Genomic DNA, 14,704 nt, shown 5'->3' with positions numbered 1-14,704 from the left:
TATATTATTGGTGTCCCCTTCAAAAAATTGCTCGTGAGGAATGTTATGTTTATTGTCCCCCCCAACATTTAGATGAAATTTACGCCCCTGGTTACTAGGTCCCCAACCTGGCATCGATCCCGGTATAAATCCCGGGTCGTGTTTGCGTTCACACAGAAAGCACTCTGGCAATTTGCCGACAATTTCCCGGGTTCAAAGCGCTGTGTGAAAGGGGCTTTAAGGGCTGAAGGAACCTGACCAGTTGATAAAGAGTGATTAATGATACCAATAATAGAGGGGCACAATAATGGTAAACACTTTTTTAAAATCTCAATAGGCATGGGTTATATACAGAATTAGACATAGAACTCCAGTCTTTGAAAAAAGTGATACTCCAGGGTTGGCCTGATGGGTAGAAACAGGGACCAACTCATCCCTGGAAAAAATTGGAACAGACTTGTTCCAGTTCAATGACCGGGATTACATGGTCACAGTGGACTATCTGCCCAACTTTTGGGAGATGGATCACTTGGAAAACACACAGTCAAAAACAGTCAAATGCAGATTAAAAGCACATTTAGCAAGGTATGGAATTCCAGACACAGTGTTTTCAGACAATGGCTCCCAGTATTCATCCGATCAATTCAAGAAATTCAGCAAAACCTGGAACTTTACACACAAAACGTCTTAATTGGGAACACAGTAATGGAAAAGTGGAGTCAGCTGTAAAAAGTGTAAAAAGGCTTATATGGCTAAAGCCAAAAGAGCTTGGATGGATCCTTACCTATAGCAATATTGGATCACCAGAATACACCAACTCAGGATAGCAGCCCAGCAAGGGCACTGATGGGTCAACAAACTAAAACTCTACCTCCCATGTGTGAGTTTACTTCGTCCAGGTCTGATATCCAAATCAGTCAACTACAAGAATAGACAGTTGAGACAGGCTCAATACTATGACAATGCAGCCAAAGATCTCAAAGAGCTGCACTACAAGGACAAAGTGAGAGTTCAGCCGCTGACAGGACAGACACAATGGTGGCCAAAGGCAATGGTGATAAGCCCAGTGGAACAAAGATTGTATGAAATTAAGATGGGAAGTGGACAAATCCTAAGAAGAAACAGAAAACATTTGAGAATGAGCAAAGAACTTGGTGTTGACTTTCCGGAAGTGGCAGGGCAGATGACAGGCAGGATAGATGACCACTGAGACCGTCAGTAAGATGGCGATAACGTGAGTGCAATAGAGGCAGCTCTGAAGGAAAGACCTGGCAGGAACACAAGGAACACGTAGCTTGATGTAGATCTCAGATGTAGCACCAGTCTTGCCACCAGGTAGAGGCTCACAGAACCAGAAGCTTGACAGAGGTTAGATAGCTGCACCAGTCAGGCTGCCAGGCAGTTAAGAGTCAGTGGCCAGGGAACTCAGGATACAGAGCAGGAACACACAAGATGAGACTCAAGACAAGACAGACAAGATATAGCAACAATAAAGAGAACAAAACTAAACTGATAAGATCAATGACTAGAGAAACAAAAAGTAGATAAATAAATATATAAAAAAGCAAACTAATTCTTTCAAACAGATATCTCTAAAAAGGCAACAGACAGAAGGGATTCATTATTTGGTTCTTTCTATCACATATAATGAATACATAATGTAAATAATGTATTCATAATGTTTTTTGTTGTTGTTGCAGGTAGTCCAATGCTTTTTAAGTAATTTTATGTTTATTTTATGTAAAGTTGATTTGTTTCTATAAGTTTATTAAAATTAGAAAGTGTATCTAAAATTTAGAATTAGAATTAATTTAGATTCATTTGACCCTTTTTTATTAGTATTTTTTATGTACAATAAAACTAAAAGCTGAAGATTTTTGTGAAATCTTCATCAGTGTTTGGTTTTCCACTCCAATGTTCCAATAATTCCTGCCCACTAAAAGCTGCACGGATAAATTTGCTTACCCCACAAATATTCCCATCTTATCTATGTAAACGATTTAGAAAAAGTTCCATCAATTCACACTTTATATCATCGTTAGCTATGTAGAGTCATATCACCCAGCCCTAACATGCAGTAATGCTTTAAACATATTTGACAAGCTAGTTGATAGGCTAAATCAACAACCGGTCAAGACTGATTGGCTAATGCTATTTTCCCACTTGTCTGTGCTCTTTTATTCTTTTATGTTAACTGAAGTGAATAATGCACTATTTTAACTTTAATAAACAAGTAGAATTGATCACGACATTCTCACCTTTTTCCAAAAAAATCGCTGATCCAATGCTGAGCTAGTGAATGTCTGAACTAGTTGATGCACAAAATCAATAGGCCTACCCTGATAAAGAGGATGACTGGCAAAAAGTATTTTATGTATTTTGAAAATACGTATTTTAAATACATGTAGGCCTATCTGAAATACTGCCCATATGCGAGCCTGTTTCTTTCATGATCATACACAGAATATTGAAACATTGTCTGCACCATGTCTGTAATTTCTTATGCACTGCAGCTCCTGTCACCAAGACTAATTCCTTGTGTGTGTAAACATACTTGGCAAATAAAGCTCATTTTGATTCTTATTCTGATATGGAGACCTGATTTGGAGGGAGGACCCGAAATGTCATGACAACGGAATCACTGGAACTGCTGACAGAAAAATACGAGAGGAAATTGCAGAACAGATTGTTTATTTTTCACATTCTTTCTTTAAGATATCGTCCTAAATAAGTATAGGAGGTTTCAAAAGGCCAAACAGCAAACATGGTCTCAAATTCAAAGAATTAAACAGTTCCTCACATCCATATTCAACTTAGTTGAAACACCTCTGGTGCATCTTTTTTTTCTCTCCTATTTTTTCATTTTTATAATTACTCATTGATAGAGATGAAACTCATGAAATTCTTCAACATAGGTGAACATTGATGCTCCATGAATATTGAAAGTAACGTTTTCTTGCTCTCTTATGACATCATGTGGCCAAAAGTGCACCTGCAATGTTCTCAAGTAAGTTCTCAAAAAACTAAATATAGGCTACTTTGTTTTCTTTTAAAGACATACAGTTCCAGAAAACAAGTATGTGAACCCAGATGCTTTGGCATGAGCTCAAGATTCACACCAGACATCCTAAGAATATTGATTAAATGAAACCATTTTGTAAAGAGAAAATAACATTGTGCATTTATAAGCAATGATTACAGGCAATATTTGGTGGTGATAACTGCTGCATTCTGCATTGTGAGTGTTTATACCACTGCTATCTGTTTAAGCAGACCATGTTTCTCTATGTTCAAATAAAATATTATGACAAATGCAGAAATGCATAATCCAAGGGTTCACATAGGCTACATCTTTCTACAACTGTCATGCTCTCAAATACTTCACATACTGCAGTTTGATTATTTTTGCAGTCCTTTTCATTGAGCAGTTGGTTGGCACACACATCTCTCTGCTCTGATATCCTTTAGCTCCTTTATAATAGTGTCCGCAGTGTCACTGTTGTACATCACGATGAGAGATGACAGTCCTTGTGGAGTGCAGTTTGATCTATAAAATATATGAAGACAGTTTTAAGGTCATACCTGTGTTTTCAAAACTTAGACTCACAATTGTCATGCAGAACTATAAAAAGCTGCATATGCACCTTTGAAGTAAATCATTTTCTCTGTGGCGTTTTCTTTGTCTCTGAACAGGGATGGGTGACGCAGACATTTCTTTCAAACAGATACCTCTAAAAAGGCAACAGACGGAAGGACATAATTATTTGGTTCTTTCTATCACATAATGAATACATATAATGCAATAAATTATTAAGCTCAACATTAGGGCCAAACCAGTTTTGAGGAACTTGGGAAGCTACTTTGAAAGTGTTTGATACAAACCTGAAATAGTTAAACAAGCGTTTTTAAACATTAACACGTACTAAATACAATGAAACATCTTTACAGTATAACTGAGTCGACATATTATACAGAGATTTGATTCGGTGAATCGTATTTAGGCCTAAATGAACCGATTGATTCAGAGAACCTGGTTCATTAGAACGAATTGGACTTTCCAAGGCCACAAGTTACATTAATGGCCAACCGATTTACTAGGAATAATAAGACTTTCCGGGCTACATATGTAGGCTACTGTTTAGAATCAGCTGTCTGACCAGAAAGAACCGGACTGTCCTGACCTTTTAGGTGAGCGTTTAAATATCCTCTCAGCTATTTAAAACAGCGATGTAACGTTAGCGTTTGGCCGAACTACATTGCTAAAGGAGACGCTCGTTAATGCTTTTACTTTTAACAGCTGAACTACTGTCATTATGGTGAAATAATATTTTCAGCAACTATATTTAATATAGTTATTTACATCTGAACGAAAATGTATTAGGCTATAGTAGGCTATAGCCTACATTTATACTAGCCTAGGCCTAAATGCAATTAGTTGAACTCATTTTGTTTGACCCACTTAAGCAGGACTTAAAGGGGTAGTTCACCCAAAAAAGAAAATTCTGTCAACATTTACTCACCCTCATGTAGTTCCAAACACATAAGACTTTTGTTCATCTTTGAAACACAGATGAAGATATTTGTAATGAAATCTGAGTGATTTATGTCCCTCCATTGACAGCTATAAGCAGCTACCACTTTAACGCTTCAAAAAGTTCATAAAGAGATCGTAAAACGGTTTAGTCCAAATTTTCTGAAGAGACACGATCACTTTATATGATGAACAGTTTTAATTTAGGCTTTTATTCACATATAAACATTCACATCAGATATGCGAGAACCAATGAGGTTCATTCTCATGTTAAGCAGCATTTGAACTTCTGCAAAAACAATGAGGTTTGTTCCCACTTCGCAAGCAGTTTCATTTGAGTTTCTGTTTATATCCGCTCGCGCTGATCAATGTTTAATAAAAGCCTATTCAATCTGTTCATCATTTAAGTGATCGAGTCTCATCAGAAAATCTGGATTAAACCGCTCAATTCATATGGATTAGATTTACAATCCCTTTATGAACTTTTTACAAAGTGGTAGTTGCGTGGATTGTCAATGGAGGGACAGAAATCTCTCAGGTTTAATTAAAATATTCATTTGTGTTTCGAAGATGAACTAAAGTATATGAAACGACATGAGAGTGAGTAATTGTTAATTTCATTTGTGTGAACTAACCCTTTAAGTATATAGTTAGTTTATGTAAATTTTATAATTCTATTGTCTTTGAAATGTGCACTGCTGAATGTACTGACAAGCATTTATGGCAAACTAAAATATACTTTATTTATATAAAATATACTTAAAATATACTTTATTATACGTTTCTATTGAAACTTGTATATTTAAAAATATTTGTAATGATGAAGTTCCTATTTAATTTAAAATATATCAACTTTAAACGTAATATATCGAATAACACACTACAGATAAAATTATGACCAATTACTTTTCATGTGCTTTAGTATGTTAGTCAACACATTAAAATAAGTGTACATTGTTGACATTATTACAATGTACACTTTTTAAAAGTCTTTAACACTTAAGTGGCCTTTTATTTAATTTATTATTTTATCTGCAAATACAGTTTTTAAAAAAACACTACAAGTGCGCATTCAATACGGTTAGGTGTATTTTTCACAAGGGAAATCGCATACTATTAGTTAGTACTGTAATCAATGTGTGTTTTGAATGGCACATTCTTAAACTTTTACATATTGTCAAGTCCCCTTATTCATATAGTGATATATTACACACAGACAGGTTCATACCTACAAATACTTATGTTGAAACTGGATGGCTGCAGTATCCATTGACTCAACTTGCTCGTATGAAGGTTGACATGATGTACATACAGCTTGCATGCAGCTACATGTCTCCCATGTCTCAAATGTAATTGCTGTCTCTCATATTCTGAGCTGACCATGCAGCTCTGCCTGTGTTCTGAGCTCACTCCTGAAGCCCTCTGCTTTAGCTCCATTGATTTGCTCCTGTAGACCACTAAAAGCGGCTGGCGAAGAGAGCTGCCATTCAAGCAGTAGAGGCTCTGTGTGAGGGCTTCGTGGAGAACCAGGCTGCCGCTCTCATCCCCAAAGCGAAGCTGGAAGCCTAGGATATCTGAGTGGCTCGGTGGCTGGGTTATTGCAGCTGTCACGTCAAAAACGTCATAGCCTGTCGGAGGAACCCGGTCCAGACTCAATAAGTGCTCCACAAGAGGGCCACTAATGCTCAGGTTATCTCTTCCTGGTGAAAGACTATGTACTGTGACCGTCACACTAAGCGGCTTGTGATGAAGAGTCTTCCTCAGCAGGACCAGCTCTGCAACCCTCATGAAGGGACTCAGCTGGGACATGTTGAACCAGATCCATCCTGGAGTGCCGTACTTTGAATCTTGTTTGAAAAATAACATCTTTTGGGGTGAAAATTAAGCAGAATTCATTTTATACCTTTTTTTATAATATTTATTTAGTTGTATTTAAATAACTTCAAATGTTATCAAATCTTTTTATGCATCAACATCTCTTCAGAGAAGTGTAAAAAATACAACTACAGTGAAGAAAATGGTAACATCCCCCTTGCAGTCAATAATTTTATCCCTTAAAACTAATTTTTGATAATCACAATGACATACATTGTTTCCTTTGACAATCATTTCTTAATCCCTTAAATGTTATTCTATATGCTTCATTTAGTAGCATCTATAAGACCTTATGGAGCCCCTCCCCTTTTCTGGTCTGCGCTCGTTTGTATTTCCACAGCTTTTTTACCACTCGTTTTAAAACCTTCCTGGTCTACTGGCATTTGTTATGACATCCGCTTCGAACATTATTATGCTTATGATAACTTTCGTCAACTCTACAATAAGTAAATCCACTTCACCAGCTAATTACTCAAAGACAAAATTCTAAAGATGGCTATGCACTTGTTTCTCTGGCTCATAAGAGAAGGTATACGTGGATCATTAATATGCAAATTAGTCCCCGCCTCTAGGGGTGTGACGGTTAGTATATAACCGTGAGACCGACGGTTATTGTTGAACACCGTCATTAGATCTGTATAACCGCCAAAACCGTGTTATTAAAATATTTTTTACAAAAAATTTTTTATCATAGAGAATGTTTAAACACTAATTAAAAACAATTGTTAACAGTCTGTGTCATTAATGGTCTACGTCGTTTCCAACTGTATTTGATTCTTTGCCAAGTACCAACGCAAATTTTGTTTTGTAAATCGTCAGACATGATTTTTACCACTTCATTAAGTTTTTCTTTGTAGAAAGCCTTTCTTTAAAGCGAATTTCGTTTTGTATAAATTGTATATTAATTTTAATAAATGTTTCATCAACCAATTGCATGTATTTAATAAATAAAAAGCAAATGACAATATAATAACCGTGACATGGAGGCGCCGGTGCGCCGCGTTCACTTGCATTGCATTGTGAACTAGAGCGCATCTCATCGTAAATGAATGAAACTCAGTGTAGGCCTATGCCTCATACATTAGCATTAAATATCTTTTCTGCATCCTTTCTAGAACAGACAAGGGCTTTCTTGCGGCTCACATCAGCAGAGCATTGCATCGTCCATAGACCGCAGAACAATCAGCGGATGGCGGGCGGGTGTGGCTTTGAAATTTCGAACCGTCACATTTGACTCACGTCATAACCGTCATCACCAATTCTGAAACCGGCACAGCCCTACCCGCCTCCACTCAATCACACCAGCTCAGATTACCTTATCCAATCGGTCAACTGTAGTAAACGCTACACATACTTAAAAAACGTTTTAACAGATGTACAGGCACATCAATGAAAACAACAATAGCACTCATTATGTTTAGGCAAAAGTGTTTTTATTTTTATTTTTTTTATTATTATTTTTTAGATCTTGACCAAAAATGTATTCACCTCTTAATGGAAATAACATCACAACATTTATTTCAATCAAGAGATGCATTCATTTTTGGTCAAGATCTTGTATTGACAATGCAAGAGTCCAGCACTCTGTAAAGTCTCCTCCAGCACATCCCAAAGACTTTCAATGAATTTAAGGTCTGGACTCAGAGGTGCCAATTCATGTGTAAAAATGATTCTTCATGCTCATCCCAACCATTCTTTGACAATTTGAGCCTGTTGAATCTTAACATTGTCATCCTGGAATGTGGCCATGATGTGTCTTCCTACATGGTTTTTATTTTAATATTTAATTTAATATCTTAATTGTTTACTTCGAATAAAAGTAAAGACAGTAGAGCATTGGCGCTTGCAACGCCAAGGTCATGGGTTCGATTCCCAGTGAAAGCAAGACTTGATAAGAATGTAAATGTGTACCTTGAAATCCAATGTAAGTCGGATAAAAGCGTCTGCCAAATGCATAAATGTAAATAAAAATATATACTTACCTTCAATGCTCCGGAAACTCTGTACAAGAGTCCCATCTGCCCCACTCGGGTCTCTTTCCTGTGTGTCCAAGGACTGGTAAACGTGCTTCATGTAGGGGTGTGGTTTTGCTTGCTGAGGTGCCGACAGCTTATTTATGTGCAGCATCTCCAAAATAGCTTTGCTCAGGTCTCTATCCTCCGGTTCCTCCCCCTCATCTTCCATGAACACCAAACTGCGAATCCCTCCTAGTCCTAAAAGACCAATTAGGAAGCATAAAAACGATGTGGAAAACCTCATTCTGCAAAAAAAAAAGAGCTGCCAGATTCACAGAAGAAAGCCGAACCCTGATTCTCCGACACAGCTCGGTCAGGGAACAGTGTGGACAACAGAAACTCGCTCACTCATTAGAGGGTGGGATTCAAAGCCCATGAAACCAACAGCCAAACACTGAAAAAAGCAATTACCGCTTTCCCACAGAAAACCCAGGAATGTCACACTCCATTTGACAGGCATTGTGCTCTCAGTTTTCGTGGAAGTGCCGCAAAGTGAACAGGCTTGTTTTGGTTTTGAGGCTTCAGTTCCTTTCACTTGAATCAAGGGCTCTTTTCAACTAGTTGCTCTTTCTCAATGTAAGCGGATAGTGCTCGTCTAATCTATGTTCATTAACCTTTGCGTTCTTGGCACAAACAAAGTATCAAGTGCAAGCTCTTCATTATAACCTTGAGATTCATTTTGAAAGTTGTGGGTAATAATTTAGCAATAGACGTCATTATTGCTTATTTTCATGGCTGGTATTTTTAAAAACACATGGATGGATTACAATTTAATTATTAGAAGATAATAGAATATAAATTTAGACTGACTGATAACTTTGATTGACCTCAAAATTCTTTTTGACAGCAAGTTTCTGGTACAAATGGCACCATTTTCTGAGATTCCTGAGAATGATCTTAAAAAAACTGTAGAAAAATTTATAATATCCTGGCTGCAAATTACCAGTACCCTTTTCATTCATTTTACGGACATTTAAAAAAATGTATTCAACAATTAATCACATGTGAAGAATCAATATCGAAAATTCTGTCATCTTAACATGGTACATTGGACTGTATTTTTACAGTTAGTTGTTGATACTTAAATATTTGATTTACAAATCTTACTCAGTATTTTTTTCTTACAAATATCTAAACATTCTTAAATCAAGATACATTTACTTGAAGTAAAATGACTTTTCTTGTTTGCTGAAATATTGATTCTATTGATGCTTAAAACAAGAACAAATATCTGTCGGATTTTATCTTAAGTAATTTTACTTCTCCAATAAATGTTTCTTGATTTAAGAATTTTTAGACATTTGTAATGGAAAACAACACAAAAAAGGAAGAAAATCATTTTTTTTGCATTACAAGATTTAAATCTCTGCTAGGCTCCATAACATTAGATCGGAAGTGAAAATACTGTATACAATTGATATCATGTTGTTTGAATTTTGCTTATTTATACACTGTTTATAAAAAAGAATCACATTTCTTGACTTTGTAAACATGCTATTGAGGTCCTCCACTTGAAATGGTTGACTTTTCCCACAAACTTCAATTAATCTGTTTTATTAGAAGAGATTTAGGAGATTAGTTGAGTTCTTATGTATTCAAAACTGTGCAGTCATGGTAACTTGACTGAAAGGAAACTGAGAAAGAGCAGAAAAAGTGTTTGTTGACTCTTTCCTGACTCACTTAGGCAATAACCACAGATTAATGGCTTTGGGAAAATTTGAAAACTTGAGTATTATTTTAAAATGATTACATTTTCTTTCTAACGCTTTGACTCCATAATCCTCCTCATAGACTTTAGTTGCTAACATCCAGATGTAATTGATGTAGTTGAACACAAAGTGAGTGTTATACAACTGAAAGCAGATAGTCGTCTACTTATCATCAGTATATAAGGGGACCTGGACTCACTTACTTCTTGAAACAATTTCAAACACCTCAGGAAGAGAAAAGTGTAGATAATCGTCTGTGAGGAGATCCGGTTAAACAACTTACAGTACCTCTGTTCTGTCTATTTAGTCTTCAGAGCTATTATGCTATTCAGAGCTACAGTAACTGCTGCAAGCTATTGTGAACACACAGAGAAAGAATGTTTAAGTAAAAGATCCATGCGAATACCCTTAGATGAGAGATTAACAGGGATTGCAAGGTCAATGGTCACAGTGCAGAAGACGCTGATGGTTATTGTGTGACAATGTCATTTGGACATTGTTCTACTACATTAGTCTTACTGTATCTTGATGTTAATAAATAACCAAATGCAGTGGGACCCAAAATGATCAGGATTCATGAGACTCTAAAATCATCTAAAATGAGGTGTAATTGCACATTATTTAAGTACTGAGTAATATGAAGTAACAACGTGCTCTTACTATAGGGTTAGGGTTAGGATTAGGTTTGCTTTAGGGTTAGTTGCATGTACTTATTCTTAATTTATAGGTATTACTATAGTAACTACATGTAACAAGGACACTGTAAAATAAAGTGTTTCCACGTTTTATGACCATATATAAGTTTTCTAATTAATTAGTATTTTTAACAGCAAAAATCTAAAAGGTGTTTAAAATAGAATAAATACAAATACAAATAAATACAAATTTAATGCAACTATTGTTTTGCACTTATGCAAGTATACTTTACACAATGGACTTCAACATATGGACATCCTCCTTGTACATAGATCATTTACATATATTCTTTTTTTATTTTATTTTTATATTTAATGCACAATCATGAGGGGTGATTAGACAACATTTTTAGACATTTGACAAACAAAAACTTGCTTCACGTTACCTAAAATATAGTTTTTCTTTGTGATATTTTGGAGTTTGTCCCATGTTATTTGCCAGCTATCCATTTAGAGTCACTTAGAAACTGATTTCACAGATCTTTGTGAACAAACATGCTGTGTTTTCAGTGGCGTCATCTAGACACCCTTTGATGGAAGATCTCCTCGATCTGTCATTATCTAATGGTGTGGTGCGGTCGGAGCGTAGATTGCTTTTCTTTGATCTCTGTCTGTTTGTGTTTGCCTCTCTTTTCTGATTGCCTCTGCATTTTTTTGCTCTCTTCATACCCAGCCTCACTCCTCCCTAAAAGCCTCCGGAGCAGGACTATCCCACCTCCCTCCTCTGAGTTTCCACAGAACACCCTCCTCCTCCTCCTCTACTTCTTCCATCTCTTCGCAGGGGTGAGGAATGAGGATTGCCATCGGGACTCTTGTCAATTAGAGCGTTGCTGTGTAAGCGTTGGAGTGAAAAGGAGAAGATAATCAGTTGTGGAGTTATAAGTGCTATGGTTTCAGGTAAGAACTTGTCTGTAAATGTGCTGTGTGTGTTTGTTTTGTGTATGTGTGTGCAACAATGCCACTAAATAACATTTAGATCAACTAAAGAACAGATTAAAGATAAGAAATGAAAGGTGTAAATTGTGTACCCGGGTCACACTTTATGTTAGGTGTCTTAACTTAAATTATATTGTTAGGTACATTGTACTTATTGTGTCCGTGTTGTCTTGCAAAACACTTGTGCTGCTATTGAGGGGGGATATGGGTAAGGTTTAGTGGTATTGGTACGTTTATGGGGTAAACGAAGGGTCAACAGTAATTACAGAAATTAATGCAGGTATTTTTTAAAAAATAGGTACAATATAAAAACATGTATGTATACAATAAGTGCATTGTATCAAATGATTAACTTAAATGTTAGTACATAGATAGTAGTTAAAGATACTTGATATAAAGTGGCACAGAATATCTGAATATAACTTTTATCAAATGAGAAATGTTAAAAAATAATGGGAAAATGTACCTTATTTTAAAACATCTACCCCAACTAATGTTCTCACTGTGAAATCCGTGAAATGATTTCTAAACTTTTGCCAAACCCACCGGGTCCTTCTATTTGTTTTCCATATGTGAATTTGTATCATTTCTTAATAATGTCCTGTTTATGAACTAGTGTTGTTTGGCTGAGAAGGATGTAACTCTTTTAAGTCATAAGAGGAATGGCTCTCAGGGTATAGTCTTTATCCAGGTGAAAGTCAGGTGGAAAGCATGTCACTGAAAACAGCTTTCTCATCTCTGTCCACCTTATGAATTAAACTAGTGCACCTTTATTAATCTTTCTTTAAGCTTATGCTATTAAAATAAAGAGGGTTTTAGCAACAATGCCATATACACTGTAAAAAGTGAAAAATTGGATCAACTTAAAAAAATTACTTCAATTGGTAACACCTAAAGAAATTAAGTTTTCTCAACTTAAATTATCACATTTTATTGTGAAAAACGTGATAATTTAAGTTGAGAAAACTTAATTTCTTTAGGTGTTACCAATTGAAGTATTTTTTTTAAGTTGATCAAACTGTTCACTTTTTACAGTGTAGATGAACCATTTTTGTCTCCCCAAAGAACCTTACAGTGGTCAGTTCTTTAAGGAACCGAAACTTTTTTTTGTTGTTGCTGTAAAGAACCTTTTGTGAATTTTAAAGGTTCAATGGATGTTAAAGGTTCTTCATGAAACCATCAACACCAATAAAGAACCTTTTATTTTTAGGAGTGTAGAATAACAATCCCCCCGACTGATAACCAAACTCCCTTTTTGTTTTCATCTGGGAGTCTTCAGCACTTGCAAACACTGAGAACGGTCATGCTGGTATGCTGCCAAATGGGGGCCAAAGCTGTTTAGAGAGCGAAGGCCTCCCCCTTTCCCTCTGCTCATCTTTGCTTTGGAAATAGTTGGCTGCTCGTTACCCTGTCATTAGCGAGATGAGAAGCAGTGCACAGCACTGTGAGGAAAGGCAGCCGATTTCTGCTGGCTCCAGCCGGTGTCTCCAGTCAGTCCCAGCTGTACAGAATGCCCACTTCCTCAGAGAGGAACGCACTTTTCCCCCCCGTGTGACCCAGAAATTGTAGCTCTAATTGGACCATTGGAAGGAAATGATAGTTTACCTTACCTCACCTTTTAAGAAGGACAGTTACCCTTTGTTGTTTTCCAGTAAAAATACTGAAACATTGTTAAAGTAAGATACAATTACATGAGAAGCAAAGATATTAAAGATTTTTTTCACAGAATGTATATTGAATATATTGAATGTTTCTTTTTCTGACCCAATTTGTAATTTTCTTAAAGTAGCATAAATCTAGAAAAAGTTTATACCTTAATACACTGTAAAAAAAATGTCTAAGTTGTAAATAAAACAAGTTAGTATGTTTTACAAGAAAATACTATTTCAGTTGTTCTACTTTAAAATTTCACTTTAATTCAGTGTGTTACTTTGTGGAATTGTGTTTGTGTAATTTACTAGCAGGGAACAATGATTATAATGATTATTATATTTATATATATATCTCATTTAAGACATATTCTCTCAATTAATAATTCATATTTTCTTAATATCTTGTGCAGTTTTGCTTCTCAGGTAAATTTATGTTATTTGAAGATTGATGATTACATTTTTTAATAAATATGTTTTTGTTTTTTGCTGCATTGTTGAGGTAGTAAAGCCAGTAACCTTTATTTAAATCAGTATTATATTGCTTAATAACTTTATGTAGCTGAAAGACAGATACATGGTCATTTTAATTTAACTGCACATTTTTGAACGGCACATTTTGTCATTGCTCATATTGATTTTCACACTTGGTCTTGGCACGTTTTGATGACAGGAAAACTGCCCCCACATGTTTGAATGGAAGCAGAGAGAAGTTTAGAAAGAGTGCAGAGGGGTCCGGGCCACCCACCCAGCCTGCCTTGGGCTTTCCTGACTGGAGCCACTTAATCACTGCTATATCTTCATCAAAACATTAGTACGTGAATATTGGCTAAACTTGAAGATATCTTCCCATTCCTCCAGGCCTCATCGTAATGAACAAACAAATGCTACTAAAGTAATATCCAATCAGTACAAATAAACACGCTCTCATAACATCCACATACTTGAGCTATACATACAATCAGCTGGCTTTAATTGAGTCCTGATTGCTTGTGACTGGTAGGATTGTTGTACTTTTGTGGTTTTAAATGTCACTATTTTTTACGCCTGTTCTTTAAAAAAAATTTTTTTGATTACATTTTAATAAGAAACAAGAGTTGTCAGTAATGGCTCACTTGTTTGGAATTATACATGTTTGTTATATGAGAATGAGAAATCTTTTTCTGTATGCGCACAATATCTTCTGGTACCCACATAGCACTGTTTGTGAACTCATGGCTTGTCAGCTGGTTGAATAGCCACTGTGTTTGTGAGATGTTTGCATCTCATATTCCACATCTGAATCTAGCAGCTGTTCTGGGGAAATGCTGGTGGG

General features: G+C 36.0%; 2 protein-coding genes across 3 annotated transcripts in view; one reads left to right on the top strand and one right to left on the bottom strand.

Annotated features, from left to right (window-relative positions):
- Window positions 1-2,655: 2,655 nt before the first annotated feature.
- LOC307154976 (uncharacterized protein) lies at window positions 2,656-8,727 on the bottom strand. Of its 2 annotated transcripts, none has more exons than XM_079865226.1 (4): window positions 8,368-8,727; window positions 5,739-6,357; window positions 3,624-3,710; window positions 2,656-3,526 (listed from the first exon to the last, which is right to left on the bottom strand). In XM_079865226.1, the coding sequence occupies exons 1-4, from the start codon at window positions 8,642-8,644 to the stop codon at window positions 3,397-3,399; spliced, it is 1,113 nt and encodes a 370-aa protein (XP_079721352.1). In that variant the 5' UTR covers window positions 8,645-8,727; the 3' UTR covers window positions 2,656-3,396. The 2 variants fall into 2 exon arrangements, with proteins under 2 accessions (XP_079721352.1, XP_079721353.1); XM_079865227.1 differs by having other exon boundaries at window positions 5,739-6,376; window positions 8,368-8,566.
- Window positions 8,728-11,636: 2,909 nt separating this feature from the next.
- The window catches only part of frem1a (Fras1 related extracellular matrix 1a), a 39,725-nt gene continuing 36,657 nt past the window's right edge, over window positions 11,637-14,704 (top strand). The window contains exon 1 of the mRNA XM_079865492.1: window positions 11,637-11,701. The gene's annotated coding sequence lies outside the window, so the exon portion shown is untranslated. The remainder of the gene's footprint in view (window positions 11,702-14,704) is intronic.

The sequence above is a fragment of the Squalius cephalus genome, assembly GCF_949319135.1.
Source record: "Squalius cephalus genome assembly, chromosome: 3".
NCBI lineage: Eukaryota > Metazoa > Chordata > Actinopteri > Cypriniformes > Leuciscidae > Squalius > Squalius cephalus.
Note: the sequence above shows the minus strand (reverse complement) of the source record. Positions and strands in the feature narration are given on the sequence as shown.